The sequence below is a fragment of the Myotis yumanensis genome, unplaced genomic scaffold, assembly GCF_028538775.1.
Source record: "Myotis yumanensis isolate MYYU_CA2020_CCGP unplaced genomic scaffold, mMyoYum1.0.hap1 SCAF_14, whole genome shotgun sequence".
Taxonomy (NCBI): Eukaryota; Metazoa; Chordata; class Mammalia; order Chiroptera; family Vespertilionidae; genus Myotis; species Myotis yumanensis.
The window spans coordinates 42809369-42831895 of NW_027223765.1; the positions used below are offsets into that span (position 1 = coordinate 42809369).

The 22527-nt window shown below is 42.1% G+C and overlaps 1 protein-coding gene across 5 annotated transcripts in view; it reads right to left on the reverse strand.

Annotated features, from left to right (window-relative positions):
* ERC2 (ELKS/RAB6-interacting/CAST family member 2) overlaps positions 1 to 22527 on the reverse strand; it is an 882521-nt gene that overhangs the window by 331641 nt on the left and 528353 nt on the right. For all 5 annotated transcript variants that reach the window (XM_070390793.1, XM_070390792.1, XM_070390791.1 and 2 more), the window contains one exon: positions 16914 to 17074. In XM_070390793.1, coding sequence (XP_070246894.1) covers positions 16914 to 17074 — 161 coding nt within the window. The remainder of the gene's footprint in view (positions 1 to 16913; positions 17075 to 22527) is intronic.

A 22527-nucleotide genomic window follows, 5' to 3' on the forward strand; every position in this document is an offset into this window, starting at 1 on the left:
CCCACTGTTGGCACCAGCCCCAATAGCTCCACACCATCAGTGGGTGTGAGCAGGACTAGTGCTGTCAGCACATGGGAGTGGTGGCAGCAGGAGCATGGCTGCCAGCAGACAGGGGACCAGGGGCCATGGTGGGAGGGGCCAGGCAGGGGTGTGGAGGATGGGCCAAGACCCACCCCTGTGCCCACCACAGCCTAGTGGCCCACAGTTCCTTTCAAGGTGCACACATTCGTGCACTGGGACCCTAGTTATAGTATAACAAAAGGCAAATATTTTAAGAGAGGGTTCTCTGAAAAGAGAATGAGCTTCCCCAGAATGCTGATGAGTACATTTACTAAGACTTACTAAGTAGCAGATCTGGGCTAAGTGTTTTATATGTATTAACTCATTTAATTCTCAGAGGATCCCCATAGGGAAGGGTATGTCATTTACACACCTGGCCAAGGTCACGATGCAAGTAGAATAAGTGGTAGGGCTGAGATTCAAACCCAAGTCATCTGACCCCTCAAAGCCCAGGTGCTTGATCCTTGTGCTAACACACTTCTCATCACCCTCAGTGCCAGACAGAGGTTAAAGGACCCCTTCCCAGAAATGCTGTCAAGGAGTTAGGGAGTAGCACCAAATGAAAGGACAGGCTAGATGATATGAAAAACTAAGTTTCCAAGGTGACACTCAATCTTGCTTGGCTCAAGGGCAACTGTCAACTGAAATATAACAGACATAAAGTCCGTTTTGGTGTGGAACTCTAGCTTTCATATTTCCCTACCCTTCTGAGGTACCTTCTCTCCCCATCTTCTACTGCAGTTAGAGCGAGAATGCTGCCCACGTTCCTGGCCCAGCTACTACAGCTTCTTGAGTCATTCTCCTCTAGAACAACTAGATTTGAAAGCCAAGCTCAAGGCAGTAATCTGGCTCAGCCCAACTAAATCCCATGGTTACCTAGCTTTAGGAGAGAAGGGCACAGAGGATATTTGGATATGGAAACCATCCCACTGCTCCCCCAAATCACCAAGGTTGTATGTACAATGAACAATCAAAACTACAGTGAGCTATGGGAAAGCAGGGACTATGTCTGAGCCATGACTATATCAGCATCTAGTGCAATGGGAGAACCCCAATTATTGCTCAATTAAACAATGGTTGAATTAATTAATGGGCAAATGGTCTAGAGCAGTGGTCAGCAAACTTATTAGTCAACAGAGCCAAATATCAACAGTACAACAACTGAACTTTCTTTTGAGAGCCAAATTTTTTAAACTTAAACTATATAGGTAGGTACATTGTTATTAACTTAATCAGGGTACTCCTAAAGCTTAGAAAGAACCACACTCAAGGGGCCAAAGAGCCCCGCACGTGGCTCGCGAGCTGCAGTTTGCCAACCATGGCTCTATAGTAACCCTGCATAAATTAATTTTATTTTCCAAATGAAATGGGAGTTGCTGGGGACAGCAGATATGATCATTAACAAAAATAGTGCAAACAACTGAGTGGCTATGTTCCAGCTTCACAGAGATTCAGGAGTCTAATCTCATTACAAAGAGAGCTTAATCTCAGCTTCATTCTGTGCAGAAAAGCTACCATTAGTCAAGCTTCCAAACTCTTAGGAGTAGAAGATGTGACAGGGTCACCGTTCATGGTCACACGTTGAAAGTGGTTGTGTGCTTTATTTCTTCAAAATCCTAAAGAATTACTGTTCAGTCAAGAAGTAGAAAAGAGACCCATTAAGAAAAGGCTTTCCCTTCCAGTTTTGTGTAGAATGTCAAGGATCCCTAAGAGATAATGAAAACTCTACCCAAGATGTAATTATGTCAGTCCTAGGAACATTGACACTTAAGTGTAAGCAACAGAGAATAGAGCTGCATATCAATGAAGGAATGTGTCTAGTGGTGTTAATCCTTCTGATTTCTTTGTATAATACTGCTGAATGCTCCATTTCTGTTTTATAACAAGATTTTTTAAAAAAAATTAAAAATCTAAGCCTCTCCCAGGGAGTTTCAACTTTATGGGGAAAGACCTTCATTAGAATTTTCCTCCACTTTAAAGGATTTGCAATTTGTTGTCAAAGTGTTTATCTGGAAAAAAATGTTTATATTGAAATATTTATGGATAAATGATATAATGACTGGGATTTACTTCAAAATAACCTAGGGATAGGAATAGGGAAGTGTGGGATAGGAAGGAAACAGGGTTGGCAATAAGTTGGCTAATTACTAAAGTTGGGTGAAGGGTATACAGGGGTTCACTTCACTTTTGTATATAATTGACATAAAAAAAGAACAACATTTAACTGTAATTTATCCAAGCCCATTGGGGCAGCAATTAGGAAAGAGATGATCCTCATAGGAATCCTCCGCTCTGTCCCATGGAGGCACCCAGGCTTTTGAAGGAAAAGAAACCACCACTCATCAATACCAGACTTATAGTCACATTGCACTTGCTTGTGCATTTCTCCCCAGATATCTGCATGGATCCCAGGGCAGGCTTCTCAAGGTATTTTATTTAAAAAATGCCCTAGAAGAGAATTTTCAATTGACCAAAATTCTTTAAAATTCTCTTCTCTTCTTAATATGGGCATTTGATAAATTCACCTTTCCAAGTGTGAAGCTTATCTAACCTTAATATATTTTTCATTGAAAGGCCTTCTAACCAAATAAAAGTCCACATGGAAAAACTTTGGGACTATATAAGAAATAGTTGCTCCAGAAACATGAGGTGCAAGAAATGCTCAAATATAAGAACAGATTTCAGAAAGTTCATGTTGAAATCAGTTGTATAGAAATTAGGTGTCTATGTCTACCAGCCAAATAAAATGGGTCTACATGATGGCCAAGTGTCTATGGTACCCCACTAAAGACTGCTATATGGATGACATTGTTGTATGCAGAAGAGACTTCTTTCTAAGCTTTCTGGTCTGAGGTCATCTGCCTCCAGACTAGAGAAGGCCTATGTGCTAGGCATGAGTCAGTGTGCAAGTTCTACTAGTGCCACCTACACACTGATTCAAGACCCATAGGATCCCAGGAAGGAGCTGGGCTGCTGGGCCAAGATGAGAAATTATAAGCATACACAGGCTAGGTCTGGACCAGCTCTTTACAATCAGGGCTGATTTTGCCTTCTCAGGTATTTCTGGCAATATCTGGAGACATTTTTGATGGTTACAGCTGGAGGAGGGAATTGCTACTGGCATCTAGTAGGTAAAGACTAGGGATGCTACTAAGCACAGGATAGTCCCCACAACAAATAATTGTCCATCTCAGTGTTAGTAGGGCTGCTGTTGAGAACCCCCAGGCTAGAGCAAATGGTTGCCACAATTTCCTCGCAGGCTCCACGCATGGAGGAATGAAAGTGCTCAGGAGAGCAAAACACAGAGCTGGCAAGAAGATCCCATGGCCAATCTATCCCTGTAAATTCAGCTTCCTACAGGTCTCCTGAAATCTTCCTTTCCATCTCCACTGTGAAAATCCCAGGACAAACTTTGCCTGGAACTCTGCAGCAGCTTCCTAACCAGTATGCCCACATCCCGCAGTGTGGGACAGTGGTCAGGCCTATGACTATATGACAATCCAGAGGCTCAAATTTCACCTTTGCTATGTGACCTTGGGCTAGTTACTTAACCTTTTCTTACCCCTGTTTCCTCAACTGTAAAATGGGATTAATAACAATACTTAGATTGTGAAGATTCAGTAAGTCGATATTTACAAAGCACTTTAAAAGTTTCTCACACAGGATATGTATACTGTAATTGGTTTTTATTATTTATTTTCAAATCATAAGTCCAACACGTCACTCCATTTCAATGGGTTCCTGTTCTGCTTAGAATAAATATCAAAAAACTGAGCATGGCCCCCAAGTCCTGGATGGTCTGGCCACCCCTCCAGCCTCAACCAATCCCTTTGGTCTCTGTGCTCCAGCTACACGGGCCTCCTGTGAGCTAATGGAAGGCATGCCACTCCCTCCTGCCACAGGACCTTTGCACAGGCAGTCCCCTTCTCTTGAAATATGGCCCCCCACCAGACCCCTCTTCACCTAATGAACTTCCACTCACCCAACACATCATGGCTCATAACCACATTCCCAGGGAGCCCTTCTACTACCTTCCGGGTGTTCTCATTGCTGTTCAAGTCTTTCCTTTTGTGCACACCTATCCCAGATGTAATTCTGCATTCAGATTTCTAATCCTTTGATCAGACATCAGATTGTTCACTCATTCTGTCAATAAAGAGCTTTGACTGCCCAGAATGATTTGTTTTATGAGTGAATGAGTCAGTGACTGCCCAAACGACTGACTCAATGAGGAGTGCTTAGCTTGCACCTCAGTCGAGGGTGCTGCATTAGAGCAGTTGCTGCTGAAAGCTGTAGCGCCTCTACCTCATGGAAACCCCAAGTGCTCTGAGCTTGGCTGAAAGGGAGCCCCACAGCCTGGAGGAGCTGACGTGTACTATAGCCAGGGGCCCTGAAAATGCTCTTTCCTTCCATCTCATGAACCTCTTCTTGACTCAGTCAAACCAACTCCTCCACGCCTGTAGATAGGGAGGGATTATTTTTCCTTGTATGTGGTGGGAGCAGGGGGCTGTCTCCACTCATCCTAACCCTAGGGCTGAGGCTGACTCTAGAAACATCAGCTGCACAACATTCTGGGTCTGCGCCACAGCAGTCATTCATGCTGAAGGGTCATTTGGAAGCCAACTGTTTTCAGAAAACCACAGAATGGCAGTTTTGTTTTAGTGTTTTGATTTTAGCATCAAGCAATCTGCTTATTTTTCCAAATTTACTTAATATGGGAAATGTAAACACTTTCTAACAACACTTGCTCAAATAATCCTATTAACTTTCAGGCGCGTGGCCTTGGCACCATGGCCTTCTGGCTGTTCCCGTCTGGGGCTGGCAGGAAGCAGGGTCCAGCACAGAAGAGACGTCAGTGAAGGGACTACACAAGCAGAGGTGACCAGGGCTCATGAAACAAATCAGACAGGTGGAGGCACCTAGAAAGTGGCAACAGAGGGCATTTGCTAGCGTATTTCAGGCCAAAGGGGCAAAAGGAAACATGAGTTAATGTCAGTGCCAGTGGGCGCCATGGGTGGGGCCTTGCCTAGAGGAGCTATGGTCATAGAGACAAGTTCCTATTTCCCCAAAGCAAGAAAGGAACGGGAAGGAAATTCCCTAACCGTTTTCACATCCAAGCCTCCCACCTCCAACAGTGCCTCCTATGGGCCCTGGACCCACCAGTGTCAGCCAGCAAGGAAGCCCCAGGAATGCAGCACATGGGGGCAGCTTTCCCCCCCCAGAGAATGGCAGGGGCAGGAGGGAGCCGAGAATAACTGCGGGGCCTACCCAACCCCATCCTGCCTTAGAATAAAACCTTAGCTGACAGGAGTCTTAGAAATGCATTATAGGGAGACTTTTCCAAGAAAACTTCCAGAGATAGAGCCAGAAGGAGAAAGAAGCCCCAAGCTCAGGCTGATGAAGTGCACACACCAACACCACGTTCAAAACCCAAGAGAAAGACAGCAGTTTCACTTTCATCCTCACTGCACGCTGGCACTAGCCGCAGTGAGCTCTGCAAATCTCTTCAAGTAAGCAGAGCGCCGGGGGTGAGGAATAACAGAGTCTCAAAGTTGGCCACGGCCTCCTGCGGGTTCAGATTAAGATCCCAGGGATATTGGCTTAACCCAAAGATCAAGTCAAACGCTGCATTTCAATGATCACAATTCCTTGGTTCCCAAATTCCATCACTGGGAAACAAAAGACTTGGCCATACTTGACTGGCGGCTTGGCTTAGGATGATAGTTCTCGATCGCTTTGCTCCTGGGAACTGAAGGGTCTGGTCTCCCCTTCAACACCTCATTCTCCAGGCAAGCTTGCCAGAGCCGCCCCTTCTCTGCCCCCAAACATGTGAGTGAGTATGCGCACACGTGCACACACACACTCCTCCTCAAGTGCTTGGTCTGCCTCCTGCCCAATTCTCAAAATTAGAATCTAGCAAAACAACCATTATGTTGAGGAAATACATTGAACTCCACCGGAAAGGTGGAGGAGAGGAAGAAGAGTGGAGAGGAAGGTCAGGCAAAGTAAAGGGCAAGAGGAAGCGAGGAGGAAGAAGAAAGAGGAGATTGGGTGGAAGAGAGGGAGGGGGAGGGGGACGAGGCAGCTAGAAAGAGAAAGAGTATTGTTTTCATCAGCATTCATTCACTCCTTCCACAAACTTTTATTAATTCTTCCCAGGAAGCAAGAACACTCAGAGCCTTCCCCACCCCTACGCTATGCCTCATCCTAAATCCTGTAAGTCTAACTGTCATGGAGGTTTTATGATGTCCCCTTCCAATGAGGATGCAGATCTTTTTTTTTTTTAAATATATTTTATTGATTTTTTACAGAGAGGAAGGGAGAGAGATAGAGAGTTAGAAACATCGATGAGAGAGAAACATCGATCAGCTGCCTCCTGCACATCTCCCACTGGGGATGTGCCCGCAACCCACGTACATGCCCTTGACCGGAATCGAACCTGGGACCCTTCAGTCCGCAGGCCGACGCTCTATCCACTGAGCCAAACCGGTTTCGGCAAGGATGCAGATCTTGATGTTTACCCTCTCCATTCTCAGGGTGGAGGTGTCCCCTGATTATATCTGCACTGGATTTTACCCAAGCTTAGGAGATATTACGGGGAGACAGAGACCAATGCCCCTCACGCAGGGATTTGCCCCAAGTCCCGCCCTTCACAGGTCTGGCAGGCAGCTGGCATCTGGGCAACAGTCTGCTTCCCTCTGATGCCCCTGGCCCCTGCTCTGGCATATATTCTCCCACCTCTGCAATGTCTTTGTTTTTCTTCTATCCTTTCTGCTCTTACCAACCATGGCAGGAAGCGATTCCCTAAGTAAAGACCAAGCTCCCCAAAGGGATGTGGTGAGGGAAGGAATAAATGGAAGGGAGGGACAAAGGTGGAGAGAGAGAGAGAGTAAAATTTATAGGGCTGACTAGAGGACTGGTCTGTTGAGGACTATCCCAATTTCATTCCCTTCATTGACATTTGGGCAAACTGAGGACTGGAGAGAGCGGGTTAATGAGTAATGGAATATTGCAGCTGGAGAGGGCTGCTGATCTGCTAAGCTGTAGGTATTAATGGATCAGGTCTTCTGAATCTTAGCCAGGATTGGTATCTTAAAGGGAGTACAGGCTCCTGGGAATTGGGATCTGAGACCAGTGCCAATTCCACTGGGGAGCTACCTGGGGGGAGCTGGTCTATAGTCCCCAGAAAGCAAGCCAGAGTGAAGAGGTCAAAATCATCTACACAAAAGGCAAGTCCCAGGCCACCAGGCCCTCTGGGATCACAATGCTGAATGTGAAAAACACATCCTGTGTGAGTTCTCTCTGAAAATAAGTCAGGTTACATTAGAGATGAGACCCAACAAAGCTTTTCTCTTTTCCCTAATTAAATAAACACATGTCTTTAAAAAGGGAGGCTACTTATGATGGGTTTTTTTCACCCTGCCACCATTGGCATTTGAGGTTGAATAATTCTTTGTTGTTGGGGAGGCTGTCCTGTGCATTGTAGGATGTTTAGCAGCACCTCTGGCCTCTATCCCTAGATACCAGTGGCATCTCCTCTCCAGTATAACAACCACAATGTCTCTAGACTTTGCCATTTGTCTCCCCCCTACCCCCCCCCCCCCCCCCCACCTTTCTGGAGTAAGAACCACAACTTTAGAGAATCATAGACTATTAACACGGTCATATGAGTCCAGGGCCCTGTTCACAATTAGAAATTCCAGGTCAGGCTGGCTGCGGCTCACTCAGCCACAGCTGCCAGACTCAGGCTATGAACTCCAGTCCCGAGAGCCCTGCTCACTGCACCAGAGAATTCCTGTTTCAGGACTTGATGGATGACCCTGGCTATGCTGTCTGCTCCTTGGTTTCTCTTTGTGTGATGTAGCTGCCCCATTCCTTGCCTCCTGGGGCTAAACCTGACAGCACCCCCACAGCATAAGAGCAAGTACTTTACGAAATTCCTCAAGAGGATGTTGCTCTTGGATTAGAAGAAAGGACCATAACTGCCCCCTTTGCCTTCCTATGTGTGAGGAGGCTGGAAGGCCATGCATTTCTCTTTCTCTTTTTTAGTGGTTGACCTTCCCTACCCCATGGAGCTGCTGTGAGAGCGGAGATAACATGAAGTATGGCACTTGGAATTATTTAAGCTTTATGATTCACAGGCATTTAGATTATTTAACTACTGATTATGATTATTTAAGCTGAAAGATTATCCTGCTCGAGCTCAGAAAATGTTTGTATTTCCATTAAAAAGCACCAGGCCAAGGGCCCTTTTGACTGACATTTTTCACTATTAAAACTATACATACAGCGCATGCTTTTGGCCAGAAGACAGTGTGGCCCTTATTTTGTTTTAAGATAAGAAAGTTGACTTCAAAGGCTGCCTCCAGCTAAGTCTTTCCTGCCCCCTCCCTCTGCCCCCACGCCAGCCTGTTGTCCTGATCTCCCAGGCAAGTTGGAAGAACCACCTATGGGCTCACTGCCTTCAACTCTTTTTAAAAAATATATATATATATTATTAATTTTTTACAGAGAGGAAGGGAGCAGGATAGAGAGTTAGAAACATCGATGAGAGAGAAACATCGATCAGCTGCCTCCTGCACACTCCCTACTGGGGATGTGCCCGCAACCAAGGTACATGCCCTTGACCGGAATTGAACCTGGGACCCTTGAGTCCACAGGCCAACGCTCTATTCGCTGAGCTAAACCGGTTAGGGCTGCCTTCAGCTCTTTAATCAAAACTGGCTCTGCCATTCCCAGACTTAGAATTTCAAGCGACAGTGTACTCAATGGTTAAGATCATGGACGATCATGTCAAACAGATGTGTATTTGAGTTTCAGTTGTCTGGGCCACAGTTTCTGCATTTACACAGTGGGGGTAACAATACTAGCCATCTCTCAGGAGTGGTGGAAATATGCTGGTGAAGTACTTACCCTCTGCCTGACATGTCATAAGCATTTAGCAAGTGTTATTAATATTAACATTAATTAATGGTAATATTAACTCCATCTCCCAAAGTCTCCATGCACTGAAGGGTATATATGCCTGGGCTAGCTTAATTCTCTGCAGGCATTTTCATCAGAGATAGTCCATTCCTTAAGGTAGGGAGAGTGAAGGGCCCCTGATTCTACCTGACATGATATATAACCACTGACTCCCTATCATTTTGTGAAACACATCTCTGCTTGGCTCATACAAACTCTTTATATCTAAAGAGTTTTGTGAAAAATAAATGCAATGTACAAAAAAAAAAGAGATAAATTTTATTATGGTCTCATTAGAGAAGGCAGTGTACTGAACCAAGCAGTCATTTTTGGCTTCTGGGAAAAGTTCCTGATTTCATATAGCGTTCCTCAAGAGAAAGAAAAAGAAGATTCCAACATCTCCTAATGATTTCCATGTTTCAGGTCATTTATTTAATGGAGTTAGGAATAGAATTCCACACTGGAAGGAAATGCAAAGACCACACTGCCGCCTCCTCCCAGATATGGGAATTACCTCTATGGTACCCAGAACGGGTGATTTTCTCCCCACAGGATTTGCTGACAAAACTTCAAGAGCTGCCTCAAAAGGCTGCCGAGTTCCACAAAGCATCGAAGGAGGTCTTCCCCTCCAAATTCTAGATCCCACCTCTAGTGCAGTCTTCCAAACCAGCATAGATCAAGTCCATTTCTTTTCTTACATGTCAGCCCTTTAACAGTTGATGGAAGCATCTGCCTCTTTGCCTTCTCTAGAACTAGAATCCGTCACCCATTAGCTATCCCAAGTGTGGCAAGATGTTCAGTTATCACTCAACCTGTTCACTCACCACATGACTTGCCCACAGTGTACCAACCCTGGTACCCATAAATGAACTCAATGTATACTGAACACACATGCATATGAGCAAATGTCTGTTAGAAATGCTATCTCTAAAGTTGTAGTTTGCAAAGTTGCTTTTAAATACTTAGTGAGATATCATAACAGCCGGCACGTATCTTTTCATACTTTATTTCAGCCAAGAGTGCTACTTGTTCCCAACACCCTTTCTCCCTTTCTCTTCCATTGGTACTGGGTCCCCTGAATGTTAACTGGACATAGAGTCACCCAGCTAAAGGCTGCATTCCCCTGCTAGTCTTGCAGATAAGTGTGACTTGGTGACTTAAATGATGGCCAGTGAGCCCCTTCCCCCACCCTGGTTCTTGCACCTACTTAGAATGTAACCTCCAGGAATAAAGGGATTTTTGTCCTTTCTGTTCACTCAGAACAGTGCTTACGTCAGTGCCGAAGGCATAGAACAGTCCTTACAGGTCATGGATGCTCAAAAGCTATGTAATGAATGAACTGTTCAGTGATTCAGATGTCCATGGATGGTATGTGCCACCTAAAGGACAGAGAGGTTCCTTTCTCCTTCCGCCTTTCTGCTGGCTTGACTGTGGCTCTAAACCACCAGTTTCAGGGTTCCAAGAGAGAAACAAAAATCACGAGTAGTAAGCAACTCATGTGCACGTATGTGACTGCCTGCAGCTCACACAGCCGATGTGGAATGAGCAGTTCTTCATGACCTTTATGCCCTTTCTCTGTGCCACCTGTCCTCCATCATTGCAGGCAACTGAGAAAGCTGCAACAAGCTTATCAGGGTCCTAGCTGACTCGGTTCACTTTTAGAACTGAGCAGGTGGTACATAGTGACAGACAGACTGTGCCATTCTAGGACACATTGCCATAGTACTTAATATGTTTAAAAATTGGACACATTGAAATTCTTCTAAATAAACCATTGGTTAGAGAAAAAATTATATTGTAGCCAAAAAAAAATTGCTGAAAGCATAAGACCAATTGGAATCTGAAGACAGAATCAGTGTATGCTAACTGTTTTGGGTTTACCTAACATATATTAACATGTAATATATATATATATATATATATATATATATATATATATATATTAGTTTTACTATTTAAAAATAACTTTCTCATAAATGAGTAATTTCATTCAGTCCCCATAACATCTCTGTAAGTTGGTATATCCTTCTAGCAACTAAGTTTATCAATTTTAAGTAATGATTGCCTTCAAAACTCCTCTCCCAGGCTCCATTTATCCTGTGTAAATTGCCAGGCACTTAGGATTCCTCCCTGAAGAAATGTGATTTGTCTTTTCTCATGTTGGCATGAAGTAAAGAATAAATTGATTATATTATTTTCTGCACCCTGCGTCTCCTTTGAAGGGTACTTACCTAATGAGTGGGTCTCTCAAAAAGGATCCTAGATCAAAGCGGCCAACAGGATCATGCCTTACCTCACTGTAAACTTCTTAAAATAGCTCAATGTATACAAAGGCTTTTGAGGCTATCTGGAGAAGATGTCTAAAATGCAACAATATCCAGTATATTAAGATGAATCTCACAACATCATCAGATAAGTTAAAAATGTAGAGGTCCCCTTAAAACCTTTCTATAACATAAACACAAGAAACCACCAAAAAATCTAAAATACACACTTTGAATTATGTAACTATTAACCATCTCTCAAAACCCTTATTCACTCAGTATTTATTACTAAATGGAACATATCAGTTAGCTTGCCTGTCTGCCTATTAAATTACTGTGCAAGTTTAAACGGTCCAAGCAAATGCACACAGATTGTACGTACTATATCTCATGGCCTTCAGCTCCTTTTAGCCACAGATATCAAATTCACCTGCCAGAAATTAAGTAATCGAGCTTTGGTTACTGGAATGTAAGCTTATTAACCAGCATTAATAAAACCAAACACGGAGAATGATGTTCTTAATATTATTTTAATAAAATCCCCTTTAAATAGGAGCAAATGTAACAAAGCTGAACCACTAGGAAATGTTTTAGCAAGAGGTTTTAGATATTTTTGAAGTAAAAGAATAATCTTATACTCAAGGGAAAGTGAATATTATGTAGGTTTTAGATATTTTTCAAGTAAAATAATAACCTTATACCCAAGGGAAAGTGAATATTATGTAGGTTTTAGATATTTTTGAAGTAGAAGAATAATCTTATACACAAGGGAAAGCCAATATTATGTTCTTCTATGGCTGGAAACTGTTAGTACCTTCCAGTGTGAGAATAATGACCAGCAATTAGAATGCCAACCACTAAAGACCAAACTGAAGAAAGAGGTGTTGGGGGAAGAAGCCTACTTGAAACACAGGCAAAGACCCCCCCTCGTCATCAGTTCCCAAAAGGGTTCTCAGGCCATAGGAGGGCACATTGCATTTTCCATGTCCCTCTCTACCCCAAATAACCATGAGGCTCCTTACCTTTGGAAATAGCTTGCTAAGTGGGATTCCAAACTTCTTTGGTTATACAAGAATCTACTTTATTCATCTATTAATTTCTTTCAGGTATTTGTCTGTTCATTTCCTTCAGTCATTTTACTAAAATGTAAACCGGATAAGGTCATGGATTTGTCTCTTTGTTCACTTAGAACCGTAGTACCTACCACATGGTAAGAGCTCAATGAATATTTATGAGTTTTTGAACTAATTTGTCCTTTTATTCCTCAAACACTTATTCGATCCTTACCACATAACAAGTTCTAGATATCCAATATTAAAAGGGAATTCCACTGCAAATAAAATAAAACTAACTCATGAGAAATCTTTAAATTAGAGGAATGAAGTAATATTTCCTAACTTTAAATTCAGTCTAAATTTAAACTAAGAAGAGGATAATTCCCTGCCCTGCCAAAGAAGAATGACAGGGAAAACATACACTATCTGGCACTTGTCCCAAAATGATATAACACAAAACTCTGGGTAAAAATGAAACAGCGGGGCCCTGGCCAGTTTGCTTGGTGGTTAGAGCACTGGCCTACACACTGAAGAGTCACAGGTTCGATTCCCAGTCAAGGACACATACCTGGGTTGCAGATTTGATTCCCTGAGTCCTGACCAGGGTGTGTGGAGAGACAACCAATAGATGTGTCTCTCTCACATTGATGTCTCTCTCTCTCTCCCCCCCACTCTCTCTCACACTCACCCTCTCACTCTCACTTAAAATCAATGGAGGGAAAATACCCTTGGGTGAGAATTAACAAAAAATAAAAATAAGAGGAAACAGTTGGTTGTGGGTGTAGCTATCAAAAGGTGGCATGAGGGGTCTTTATAATGATGGAACAATATTGTGTCTTGACTATGATGGTGGTTACACACATCTATACATGAGTTGAAATTGATATGTCTCAATTTCACACCCACTCACACATAAATGAGTGCATGCAAAACTGAATAAATCTGAATTAAAGTTGATGACTGAACCAATATCAATTTCCTGCTGTGACATTGCGCTATAATTATGCAAGAGGTTACCATTGAGGGAAATGTTGGGAATGTACAAGAGACCTCTTTCTACTGTTTCTTGTAACTGCATATCAAGCTGTAATTATTTTAAAATAAATGAAATTAAAGAGCAGAATGCTTATCAAAACATTCTTTATATTACCAAAACATTGGCACCAAGATACCAATAAAGGAGCGAACCTATATGACAATATATTGAGTAATTACAAATGGAATTCTATGCTTGTGACAGGGAGAGTATTCCCCATCCAGTAAACAAAAGAAGCAGGATATACAAACTATAAAAATACGATCTACTTTTGTTAAAAAGTAAAGAGTATCTGTAAAGATATTTACCAAAATGTCACCAGTGTGACATTTACTTTTGCTTCTTCATATTTCTTTTTCTTTTCTAAAATAAACACTGTTACTCAAACAAATATCTAAACTGCTTTCTATCCTCTGGGTGAGGTTCAGATAAAGTCTGTGGAGCTCTAGAACAAAAACCAAGACAAGTAGAAAGACTACATGAAAAGCCATTCTAGTTCCACATGAGAATGAATGAGCTACCTGCAAGAGTCACGGGCATGACCATCACATTATGACCCCATGACTTCCATTGTGAATGCTGTTTCCCAAGACCTGGGAATTCCTATCTGTAATTAAATGGATGGGAGTCTGGCTTATGCAGACTGGGATGCTGGACCAGCTGCTTTCCAATTCTAAAACTTGGTTCCATTTGATTTTGCAATGCATTTAACAGACACCACCTTTCATTCCAAAAGCCCCTTTTACATCTCAAAGCATTTTCACATATGCTGGCTTATATTAATTTCAGTTTAGTACTTTTTAAAAAAAATCCCTACAACAATTCTATAGAGTAGACACTATTATCACCTTCATGTTGCTGAAGGGAAAACAGAAGCAACCAGACAGTAATCTCCTGTTAGGGGTGAGGGATGAGATTTTATCTCCCGACTCTTGGCTTAGGGCTCCAGCTCTTTCCTCTAACACCACACAGCCTCTCCCTTCCCACCAGGGATTGGAAACTGGGTGGACTTGGCCGAAAGTTGCCTGCATGTTGCCTGCCAGTTGAAAGAAAATCAACATTGCCTGGCACAGAGTGAGAGTAATTCTGCCAATGATATACACATCTGACTGTTCCCACATACTTAGGTTGACTGGGTTAATGTCAAGTAACCAATATGGCAACTCAGCTTAATAATCAAGAACAATCAAACCAGTTGGAGGACTCGAACAGCCCAGGAGGTTGATGAATCTAGTTGCTGTTCTCAGTCAATACAATTGCCCTGTACCTTTGTCCCCACAGTCCCAGAACGGAGTCATAAGTGGGGTTCTGGGCCGGTTAAATAGTCAATGGGGTTCATATTGGGCTTAGTGAAGCAGGGCTTTGTTACTTTTACCAAAGGAATTAACAGAGGAATTTTGTATTTATTTTGTAGTGGTAGCAGATTAAGCACTTCAGAAATAATGTGGCAATTCACCAAAAGAGGTCTTAGTTAGGTGCTATCTGAAATCATGAAATTAAGTGGGAAAACATACACATGGAAAAGGTTTATATGTTTTAGAAAAATAAATCCAAATTTTAGATAAATGATACTCTTCACAAAGTATACTAAATGCATGATATATTTTCATTGGCTGGTAGCACCATTTACACTCATATATTCTGTTCCATGTGCCAAGCCCTCCTCTGAGGACCTCTGCTCAGAACCACCCCAGGGAAGTGGTTACAGGAGGGAACTGGAGGATTAGTGACGGTCAGGTCACCTCCCTTAAGTCACCAGCCACCAGGTAGAAGCAATAGGATTTCTAGGTCTGATGACTCCCAAATCAGCATGCTTCACCATTATTTGTTCTCTCAAAATGTTGAAAGAATATGCTCTTTTTATGAAAAGGAAGGAATGGAAATTTCCATAAAATAGCATAATAAATCACTCCAGGAGATAGAGAGTTAACTTGGAAGCAATTAGAGAAACTAGGCTGCACACTAGGAGGCAGGAGTGAACAGATGAATGAAAAAGAATAAAGGCTGATGAAATCAATGTGCTGGTAGTGAACGGATTATTGATCGAGGTGCTTGAAATACTATGCTTCTTAGTTACATAAAATCCAGTCTCCGCATTCAACCTACTCACTTATTCAACAAACAAGCACTGAGCACCTACCACATGCCAGGCACAGTTCTAGGCAGGATGATCACCACACTGACTCAAACACAGAAGTTCTGGGCTTGGTGGTGCTCACATGACTTCTTGAGAAAATGGGGTCATAGAAAGAAAGCTTGAGGTAGAAGGTTTTGGTTTTAATCCTGGCCAGATGGACTTAAGCAAATTACTTGAAAGCTTTCTGAGTTTCAGTTCCCCCACCTCTAAACTGAGGATAAAAATATCTGTTTTCATTATATCATCTTTTATTAGGAAACATTTGAGTTTATAGGTGAGAAAAAACTACTTATTCTTTGGTCTTAGAGAAACTGAGGTAGTTGATGAGAAATAAAAATTTTGTCCTCATTATTAAATCTTTCAAAATGTTTCACTCCACATTTTCCATGATCTAAGCTCTCGGGTCTAATGTTAACCATGTGTAAGTCTTGTGGGGTCAGGAGAAGGTCATTCTTCCATACCTAGCCACCAATTTCAAAGTCTATGTTACAGGCTTAAGATGTCATGGTTGTGTACATTTCCCCTGATTGTGGAAGGAAGGTGGGTTGAAATTATTTCTTGGTGATTATTTCATTTTAAAACTTATATAGAGACATGTTGCTTCTTATCTGCTTCTTTAGAAACAGATCCATAGCAATTGATTATTTCTAATATCTTTGAGTAATTTTCTCGGCTACGTTCTTCCATAATGATATTATTTCATTGTGAGGGCAAAATAAGACCTAGGTGGAGATGGATGTGCTATAGGCCCACAGGGATGACCACTACCCAGCATGCAGCCGTACTTGACTGATTAAATCAAAGAAAAGAGATTGGATCCAGTCTCCCCCCTTACCTAACCTTCCCCAGAAGGGGTGGGGGTGCGGCAGGATTTCCAAGCCTGTTTTTATCAGCTCAGCAAATCAGAGGCCTGCTTTCTAAACAAAGAGGTGCCAACCTTGAGACTCTATGAAAGCCAACACAAGCCAGGCATTGTACACAAGTGAAAAGAATATAATTAGCAAAGTTATAGTCACAATTAGGAAATACCTCCTCAGAGAAGTTTCCACTTAACTCGGTGCCCTGCTCAAATTACTATTGTGCTTAACGAGCCTCGGCCTCTGGGCCAGTTCAGACCTTTGTGACAGACCTAAGAAAGCCATCCATGAAACAGAAATACAAAATCTAATGCTCAATGCTTTGTTCTGAATCACAGATGTGAAAAATGTGCAAAATGGATCATGGGAAGCTATAATTAAAAAAAAAAAAATAAGAAGCATAGTCCTGGAAATGACTAGTCAGGTGTTAGCTAAATTATTCTTTCTTCAAGCTCTTTCTTCATCTCCTCCAGCCTTCCCTTCCCCATCCCTAAAGAGAGATCAGAAAAAAGAGACCAGGAAACAAAAATGGGTACTCACTTCATCTCCAGGATCTCCTCCAGCTGTTTCCTCCTCTCTATTCGGAGGTTGGCCAAGTGCGCTTCCTTTTCAGCCAGGGACTGCTGTGTGGAGGCCAGGCGTGCCTTGGTGGCATCCAGCTCCTGTCTGGTCTTCTCCAGGGCGTTCATCAGCTCCTCTATCTGAAAGGCACATGCAACGGGCTGTTACTGCTCCTTCATTCAAGCACAAGGCCTTGCTTGCCAGTCTGTGTTCAGAAATAGACACAAAGGAATCAGAGCCATCCTTGAACGGGACACTGCACCTTGTTTACTTTGTCCCTGGTTAAACACAAATGCTTCAAACACCAAAATGTCCAAATTTCCCCAAGATCCTCATTCAACTGGAGTGTCAAACAACCTTCATAGAAACCCGTTGATAAATTTATTGGAAGTGGAAGGTGAGTGACATGACCCAATTTCAATGGTGTCTGGCAAAAATCTGAGATATTGCCTCCCAGTGGGTGGAAGGCAACATTCAAAATGCACTGTGCCTGGCATAATATACTTCTGTGTGTAGGCCCCAGAGGATTCTGACAGCAAGTTAATCTCCATATTTCAGATGCATTCATGTTTGAACCTATCAAAGCCTTGTTTGGCAAAACTGACCTGATGTCCAAGGGGCCTCACCTCAGCTCCCAGGCTCACAGTCAGGAAGCAAGATTTGGCCAAAGGTAAACAGAATTCCAGCCACAAAAGGTTCAAGTTTGGTTGGCCCCTGAAGTCTAAGAGGGCTCTATATTTGAAATAAATGACATGTAACTTTTATAGGGTGCTAATACACCATAGAAATAAGCCAGACTATCTAACAGCCAGGGTTTCCAGCCAGGTCCCACCAAAACTGGACCAAGAAGCCCCAAAGTAAGGCCTCATTCTCCCAAACCACTAGGGGCTTTTAAACGCCGATGCACAGGAAACAGGGCTGGTGTGTATAGCTCTGGCCCGGGGACTTCCGTGGAGAAGCTGGTGGCATGCCATCCCTTGCACAGATGCAGGCTACAGCCACCCTGATTTAAAACTATGGATGTTCCAGGAAGTTTCTAGATTCCAGATCTGATGCTTGGGTTTCTAAGCCACCCCTTTCAGCTAAACTTGGCAGAATGGGACCATCCATCACTAAAGGCAAAGGAACACACTTCAGAATGTGTCAGTGACATGTTAAGTTCCAATTCATAAAGACTTTCTACATAATTTCTTCAGCTTTACATGGAATTTATTCAGAATAAGCCTTATAGCTCACATCCAAGGTAAATTACAGGCTTTTAAGATCATCAAACTCTCCATTTTGCCCTGATAAAAAGAGGAAACTTGATGACCATGTAATGTAATGGAACTCATAGCAAAACCCAATACAGTTTAAAAAACAACGAATATAAAGGTTACCCTATTAAAGTCTCAGAACCACACCTGCTTAATTGGAGAATAACAAGCATTATTCTTTAACTTTACAAATATACAAAAATTAAAACACAACCACAAAATTGTTTAGTTTCTCACACAAGTTCAGAGAATGCCATACATATGACTAGAAGCCCTTCTATAAAGCAATACTTGGTGAGGCTGAAGCAGAGATTTTATTTTTCTTCCTTCCCTTCTGTGTTGATACATTTAATAGCTGTGTAAAGCGATCAGGAGGCGTCCAAACAGTGGCTCAGGAAGACGCTGAACTCACCTCCTCCCACAAATACATTGAATGGACCTGCAGACAGAGCAATTCCACCTGAAGAAGAACAGGGGGCTGGCTGAACAGTGTCTGCACGAGAAATGACAGAGAGACCACATATAAACAGGCAGGAGAGCTGTGGGAACCCACACCCACAAGTCAACCTGCAATAGGGGTGCAGCACTGAGGAGCCTCCTGCAGACACACTGGCCCTAGGGTACAGCACAAAAGCAGTCATTTAAAGAGCATCATTCTAGACTAAATGGGAAAGAAATCAATCAACTGCTTAACTCTAGAGCAGTGGTTCTCGACCTTCCTAATGCCGCGACCCTTTAATACAGTTCCTCATGTTGTGGTGACCCCCAACCATAAAATTATTTTCGTTGCTACTTCATAACTGTAATTTTGCTACTGTTATGAATCGTAATGTAAATATCTGATATGCAGGATGTTATTTTCATTGTTACAAATTGAACATAATTAAAGCATAGTGATTAATCACAAAAACAATATGTAATTATATATGTGTTTTCCGATGGTCTTCGGCGACCCCTGTGAAAGGGTCATTCGACTCCCAAAGGGGTCGCGACCCACAGGTTGAGAACCGCTGCTCTAGAGCATCTGCCAATTTGGGGTGGGGAGGCGGGAACTCTCTCTGGGGTTGGAGGCTCCAGGCAGCACATTTGCTGTGTTCCCCCACCACCTTGAGTGCACAGGCAGGAGGTCAATCAGGAGCTCTAGCCAGCTGGCCAAGGCCACCCTAGTCCCTAGTGCACCCCAGGCTCTAGGCTCCAGGTCCCAGGCCCACACTGGCTACACCACTTGCCCTTGGGCTCCAGCCATAGCTCCTGTTCCCTCCCCTAGCCCATGCTAGCTTCATCATCAGCTCCTGGCCAGTGCCTCTGACCTCCAGGACTCTCCACAGCCTGCCCCAACTACAGCTTCCACCTCACCTGCCAAGACAGGCCCTGTTATGGCTCATCCCTGGAAACCCTTGGGGCTCACCTGTTCTAGCTACAGTTTCAGGCCCTCGCACAGCTTGTCTCAGGAATTACCATGGCCCATGCCCATACCAGCTACAGATCCAGCCATCTGGCCAGACACCTGGCACACTCACTCTAGAAAGGGTACGCTCCTACACAAGGCCATCCTTCAAGTCCAAGAGAGGCTGCTATTTTCACCGATTTCATAGATTAAAACTCAGAGAAACGACTGAAGTGGGAGACATAAGAATATGTTCCTAACAAAAGAACAGAACAAAATTCCAGAAAAAAAACCTAAATGAAAGAGACAAGATTACAAACCTAAATGTAATCTACCAGATAACAAATTCAAAACACTGGTGACAAAGATACTCAACAAACTCAGAAGAAGGGCAGATGAATTTAGCAAGAACATCAAGAAAGGGACAGAAAATATAAAAAAAGAACCAACCAGAACTGATGACTACAATAACTAAAATGAAAAATATATTAGAGGAAATCAACAAAAGATTAGATAATACAGAAGGCCAAATCAACAACCTGACAAACAGGTAGTGGAAATCACAGAATGGGAACAACGAAAAAAGAAAAGGAAAGGAAAGAAAAGAAAAGAAGACGAAGAGAAAAGAAAAGAAGACGACAACAAAGAAGAAGAAAAAGAAGAAGAAGAAGAAGAAGAAGAAGAAGAAGAAGAAGAAGAAGAAGAAGAAGAAGAAGTAGTAGTAGTGGAGGTGGTGGTGGAGGAGGAGGGGGAGGAGGAGGAGGAGGAGGAAGAGGAAATAATGAGGCCCTGGCTGATTTGGCTCAGTGGATAGAGCATCAACCTGGGACCAAAGGGTCCTGGGTTCGATTCCAGTCAAGGGCACGTGCTTTGGTTGCAGGCTCCTACCCCTCCTGGGTCCTGGCTAGGGCTCCTACAGTAGGCAACCAATTGATGTGTTTCTCCACATCAATGTTTCTCTGTCTTTCCCTCTCTCTTCCAATCTCCCTAAAAAGCAATGGAAAAATATCCTCAGATGAGGATTTAAAATGAAAAAAAAAGAAAAAGAAAGAAAGAAATGATAGTAAGTTTAAGGAACCTGTGAAACAACATCAAGCATACCAACATTTGCATCATAGTCCCAGAAAGAGAAGAGAGAAGAAAAAAGGTCGGAGAACCTATTTGAAGAAATATGTTTGAAACCTTCTCTAACCTGGTGAAGTAAACAGACATCCAAGTCCAGGAAGCGCTGCAAGTCCCCCAGGTGTTAAACCCAGAAAGGCCCACACCAATACACATCATTATTAAAATACCAAGTGTCCCTGGCTGGGTAGCTGCATTGGTTAGAGCACTGTCCTGATACTCCAAGGTTGCAGGTTCAATCTCTGGTCAGGACACACACAGAAGAAGCAACCATTGAATGCATATATAAATGGAACAACAAATTGATGTCTCTCTCACCCTCCCCCTCTCTCTAAAATAAATAAATAAAAATTTTAAAAATGCCAATAGTTAAAGATAAAGAGAGAATCTTAAAAGCATCAAGAGAAAATCAGTTTGTTAAACAAAGAGGATACCCATAAAGACTATCAGCTAATTTTTCAGCAGAAACTTTTCAGAACAGAAGGAATGGTACAATATATTCAAAGTAATGAAAGAAAAAACCTAAAACCAAGAATATTCTTCCCAGAAAGGCTATCTTTCAGAATTGAAGGAAAATAGTTTCTGAGACAAGCAAAAGCTAAAGGGGTCCATCACCACTAAACTCACACTATGTGGAATGTTAAGGGGACTTCTTTAAGTGGGAAAAAAGGCTAAAAAATATAAGAAAAAATCTTACTGATAAAGGCAAACATTTAGTGAAAGTAGTAGATTAACTAAGTATGAAGCTACTATTAAACTTAAAAGAGAAAAGTAATAAGATCATGTGTGACTACAATAATACATTAAAGGATACACACACACACACACACACACACACACACACAATGTGAAATATAATGCCAAAACACGTAAAAGTGGGGGAGGGGTGAAAAATGTAGTACTTTTAGAATGTCTTTGATCTCAAGTGACCATCAACTTAAAATAGAATGCCATAAATATATCTTGTTATATATGAATCTCATGGTAACCACAAACCAAAAGCCTATAATAGATACACAAAAAATAAAGGGAAAGGAACTCAAATTATTAAATAAAGTCATCAGTCTACAAGAGAAGAGAGAAAATGAAAAGAACAGAACGGAACTACAAAACAATTAATAAAAGTGCAATAACTACATACCTATCAATGAACACTTTAAATACAAATGAACTAAATATTCCAACCAATAGCTATATGGTGGCTGGATTAAAAAAAAAAAAAAAGACATAAGCATATGCTGCCAATAAGAGACTCACTTCAGATGGAAAGACATACTCAGACTGAAAGTAAAGACTGGAAAAACACATTTCATAAAAATTGAAATGAAAAGAAATACGGGGTAGCTATACATATATCAGACAAAATAGACATTAAAAAAGACTGAAACAACAGAGACAAAGAAGGGCATTACATAATGAAAAAAGGATCAATCCAACAAGAGGATACAGATGTCAACATATATGCACTGCATATAGGAGCACCTAAATAAAGAAATAAATATTAACAGATATAAGTGAGAGATCAGAGGTACTACAATAATATTGGACAGCTTCAACACTCCACTTAGATCAATGGACAGATCTTCCAGCTAGAAAATTAACAAGGTAACAATGGTCTTAAATGAATGACATTCAATCCAAAGGCCTTAATAGATATTTACAGAACATTCCACCCCCAAACAGCAGAATACACACTACTTTTTCAAGTGCACATTCTTCAGGATAGACCACAGTAGGCCACAAAACAAATCTCAATAAATTTGAGGACTGAAATCAAATTAAGCATCTTCTCCAGTCACAATGGTATGAAACTAGAAATCGATTACCA